Source organism: Triticum urartu, chromosome 2A (genome assembly GCF_056163025.1).
Source record: "Triticum urartu cultivar PI428250 chromosome 2A, HENAU_Tu73, whole genome shotgun sequence".
Classification (NCBI taxonomy): Eukaryota; Viridiplantae; Streptophyta; class Magnoliopsida; order Poales; family Poaceae; genus Triticum; species Triticum urartu.
This window is the reverse complement of record NC_141874.1, coordinates 508,376,974-508,381,567: the sequence shown is the minus strand read 5'-3', so window position 1 is coordinate 508,381,567 and position 4,594 is coordinate 508,376,974. Positions and strand designations below refer to the sequence as shown.

General features: G+C 57.6%; 1 protein-coding gene across 1 annotated transcript; it reads left to right on the top strand.

Annotated features, from left to right (window-relative positions):
• The first annotated feature begins 1,772 nt into the window (after positions 1–1,772).
• LOC125538477 (cytosolic invertase 1) lies at positions 1,773–4,306 on the top strand. The gene is made up of 4 exons (XM_048701765.2): positions 1,773–2,410; positions 2,549–2,980; positions 3,103–3,664; positions 3,734–4,306. The coding sequence occupies exons 1-4, from the start codon at positions 2,006–2,008 to the stop codon at positions 4,027–4,029; spliced, it is 1,695 nt and encodes a 564-aa protein (XP_048557722.2). The 5' UTR covers positions 1,773–2,005; the 3' UTR covers positions 4,030–4,306.
• The last annotated feature ends 288 nt before the right edge of the window (positions 4,307–4,594 follow it).

Sequence of the window (4,594 nt, the reverse complement as noted above, 5' to 3'; positions counted from 1 at the left end):
CCGAACATGAATATATATAGTTGGAGTTGAGGTCGGAGGAGCTCCAGGGGGGCCCACGAGGTAGGGGGCGCGCCCAGGGGGCAGGCACGACCCCACCCTCGTGGCTAGGGTGTGGGCCCCTGGTCTTGATCTTTTGCCAGTATTTTTTATTATTTCCAAAAATAGTCTTCGTGAAGTTTTAGGTCATTTCGAGAACTTTTGTTTCTGCACATAAATAACACCATGACAATTCTGCTGAAAACAGCGTCAGTCCGGGTTAGTTCCATTCAAATCATGCAAGTTAGAGTCCAAAACAAGGACAAAAGTGTTTGGAAAAGTAGATACGACGGAGACGTATCAGCAAACCACCACCATCGAACCCCATACCGTGCCATTGTCACCGTCGAGGCCCTACTTCGCAATTCCGACTCCACAAAGACAAGGTAGGGCATGGAGAACTCTTGAACACGCAAAGAGACATCGATTACCAAACCTCAACCGCAACCCAACTCCACATGAAGCCGCCATCGTCACAAAATAGGAGACCACGTCCGAATAGCCTAGGATCATCACCCCAACATTCCCACATAGCCAGAAGGTCACCAGTCCAACGCAATGTCGTGAGTGTCTAGTTCCCGAAAGCACGGCCAAGATCGAAGGTTTTCAAGGTGATGCCCCATTGGGGGAAGCAATGATGTCAACGTCGTTGCTTGACCTAACATGGGCCTTAGACTTTTACCGAAGAGCATGATCCTAGGGTAGGAGAAGTGGCAGGCCTCCACAATATCGCCTCCAAGGAGGTGAAACTTCCACGGGAGCTGACACCATTAGCTCACAAGAACCCGACAAACTTTTTCCTCGAGCATCTCAACCAGCACCACCATGCACCGGACGTGCACTAGACCACCCACCTTCCGCGTAGCCGATGCGCTGACGACCCACGAGAGCCACCATAGACCAAAGCCTTGCCGCCAACTAAAGCCGGCAGCCCAGATCTAGTCACTTGATGGATCTAGCAGCCTCCCACGACAACATCGCCACACCCCAGCAGCTGGTCGCCGTCACCGGCCAGACGGAGCCCAGGTCGCCACCCCATTGCGTCACCCGGACGGACCCCATGGGCATGGGGTGGTGACGCAACTGTAAACTCTTGGATCCAACTCCACATGAGCACACGCCGCCCGGGGGGGGGGGGGGGGGGGGTCACCGCACCGCAACGGAGAAACCGCTGGCCGCTAGAAAGGAACAACACTCGGATTGGAAGGGGGCGTGGTCTCCCTCACCAAGAGAACATGCGGGCGCACGAGGGAGCTTTCCACCATCGCTGCCCGCCGAAAGGGCTTAGGCCGTCGCTGGCGGCAGGACATGAGGCACAGGGAGGGGGCGATGGCGGACTAGGGCTCCGCCCGAGCCACCGCATGAGCGACACGGGCATTTTTTTTTTCTTTCTTTCAACATGTCTTACATTTTGAAACGTCGTGCTTTACTTTCAAGCACAAATTATATATCGATATTTTGAAACTCAAGTCAAACGGGAAACCCTCCAAGCTGAAATATGTTGAGGGAACGAGTCAGAACTTCAGAACTTTGGTCACCGCTCATCAGTCGTAGGCCCTGACAACCGGGCACCACCCCAAGTCCCCAAGCACGCACCCGGCGAACCACAGCCCCGCTCGGCCATCGCGCCCGCAAACGAAAACCCCGAAGTCCCGCTTCCCAATAGGTCCCCGCCACGCGGGCCGCTGCCCTTCCCGTCCCCACACGTCATCCAGACTCCTATATGTACCACTCCGGAGCCGAGCTATACTCCAGCAGCAGAGCAGGCACCCGGCACCGCCCAGGAACGCAACTCCGGCGAGCTCCAATATTATCTACCTGCCTTTCTACCTCGTCTCTTTTGGTCTGGTCTGTTCCCACTCGTATCCGCTTCGCGTACGGTGTGCCGCGGCGACTAGACTAGTCGACCTATCTTGCCTTCTTGTCTTTCTCGAGGCGCGCAGCCACGGCGACCGCGGCGGTCTGCGAGATGGAGGCGGCGGGGGCCGGAGCGGCGACGCCGTCGCACGCGTCCATGGTGGACACGGACGACTTCGACCTGTCGCGGCTGCTGAACCACCGCCCGCGGATCAACGTGGAGCGGCAGCGGTCCTTCGACGATCGCTCGCTCGGCGACCTCTACCTCTCCGCCATGGACGGCCGCGGCGCTGGCGGGTATATGGACAGCTACGAGAGCATGTACTCCCCGGGTGGCGGGCTCCGTTCGCTCACCGGCACCCCCGCCTCCTCCACGCGGCTCTCCTTCGAGCCCCACCCGCTGGTCGGCGATGCCTGGGACGCCCTCAGGCGCTCGCTTGTCTGCTTCCGGGGCCAGCCCCTCGGCACCATCGCCGCCGTCGACAGCTCCTCCGGCGAAGTCCTCAACTACGACCAGGTAACGGCACGGCGACATGCATGCAGTACTCGTGTGTCATTTCTCACACCTGTTTGGGCTGTCACGTGTAAAGTTCTCTCTTGGATATTTTGTTAAACATGTGGCGTAAATAAATATAGTTAGCATTGGATTGAGCAGGTGTTCGTGAGGGATTTCGTGCCGAGCGCGCTGGCGTTCCTGATGAACGGGGAGCCTGAGATCGTGAAGAACTTCCTGCTCAAGACGCTGCTGCTGCAGGGGTGGGAGAAGAGGATCGACCGGTTCAAGCTGGGCGAGGGCGCCATGCCGGCGAGTTTCAAGGTGCTCAAGGACCCGAAGCGCGGGGTGGACACCCTGGCAGCGGACTTCGGCGAGAGCGCCATCGGCCGCGTGGCGCCGGCCGACTCCGGGTTCTGGTGGATCATCCTGCTCCGCGCCTACACCAAGTCCACCGGCGACCACACGCTGGCCGAGACGCCCGAGTGCCAGAAGGGCATCCGCCTCATCATGAACCAGTGCCTCGCCGAGGGCTTCGACACCTTCCCCACCCTCCTCTGCGCCGACGGCTGCTGCATGATCGATCGCCGGATGGTAAGTCCTAATATGTTCCCGTCAACCTCACACACACGTCGCTGCTGAATCAATGGTTGGGATTAAATGTAGTAGTGATAATGAGTGGTCGATCGCGATCGATGGATCATCGTGTTGGGCAGGGCGTGTACGGGTACCCGATCGAGATCCAAGCCCTGTTCTTCATGTCGCTGCGGTGCGCGCTGCTGCTGCTGAAGCCGGAGGCGGAGGGGAACAAGGACATCATGGAGCGGATCGTGACGCGGCTGCACGCGCTGAGCTACCACATGCGGACCTACTTCTGGCTCGACTTCCACCAGCTCAACGACATCTACCGCTTCAAGACGGAGGAGTACTCCCACACGGCCGTCAACAAGTTCAACGTCATCCCGGAGTCCATCCCGGACTGGCTCTTCGACTTCATGCCCTCTCGCGGCGGCTACTTCGTCGGCAACGTCAGCCCCGCCAGGATGGACTTCCGCTGGTTCGCGCTGGGGAACTGCGTCGCCATCCTCGCCTCGCTCGCCACGCCCGAGCAGGCCGGCGCCATCATGGACCTCATTGAGGAGCGGTGGGAGGACCTCATCGGCGAGATGCCGCTCAAGATCTGCTACCCCGCCATCGAGGGCCACGAGTGGCAGAACGTCACCGGCTGTGACCCCAAGAACACCAGGTGGAGCTACCACAACGGAGGCTCCTGGCCTGGTAAGTGATTATACACGTGCTCGAAGTCGAAGCTCGATGGATACTTCATTAATTCTTTGATTCGCGCAGTGCTGATCTGGCTCCTGACGGCGGCCTGCATCAAGACCGGGCGGCTCAAGATCGCGAGGCGAGCGATCGATCTGGCGGAGGCGAGGCTGGCGAGGGACAGCTGGCCGGAGTACTACGACGGCAAGCTCGGCCGGTACGTCGGGAAGCAGGCGAGGAAGCACCAGACGTGGTCCATCGCGGGGTACCTGGTGGCCAAGATGATGCTGGAGGACCCGTCCCACCTGGGCATGATCTCCCTCGAGGAGGACAAGGCCATGAACCCTGTGCTCAAGAGGTCTGCCTCATGGACTGTGTGAGATGAGACGATGATCGATGCCACTTGGCGCGAACTTGACGCGATAGTGGTCAGGATTCAGGAATGCGGATGGGAAGGAAAAAAAGAACGTGCTGATTTTCTGGTTTAGCAAAGCTGTTTTCAACACCATTGATTACCTTCTTATCGAAAATACATAATTGCTAGAAAGCGAATTTTCCCATAATTGTTGTCCTATTTTTTTTAGCATCAGTACAGACACAAGCGCTCATATACACGCGCATACACTCATCCCTATGAATGCACACACGCACACCCTACCCCTATGAGCACCTCCGAGAGACTGAGCCGGTCACCGTAGGCGCCTCGTCGTCGACGGGAACGTCTCCTCTCACTGAAAGCGCATCGTCGGAAATTCTGAAATAAATCCAGGAATAATGCGAGCATCAGGATTTGAACCCTGGTGGGTTGGGGATACCAATGTCCACCTAACCAACTCAACCACAGGTTGATTCGCAATTGTTGTCCTATTTGGAAAGACATGTTTTGGCTGTCTCCCATGGATCCTCGTTGTACAATGTGTGTATGAGTTTTTGTCAAAAAAAATG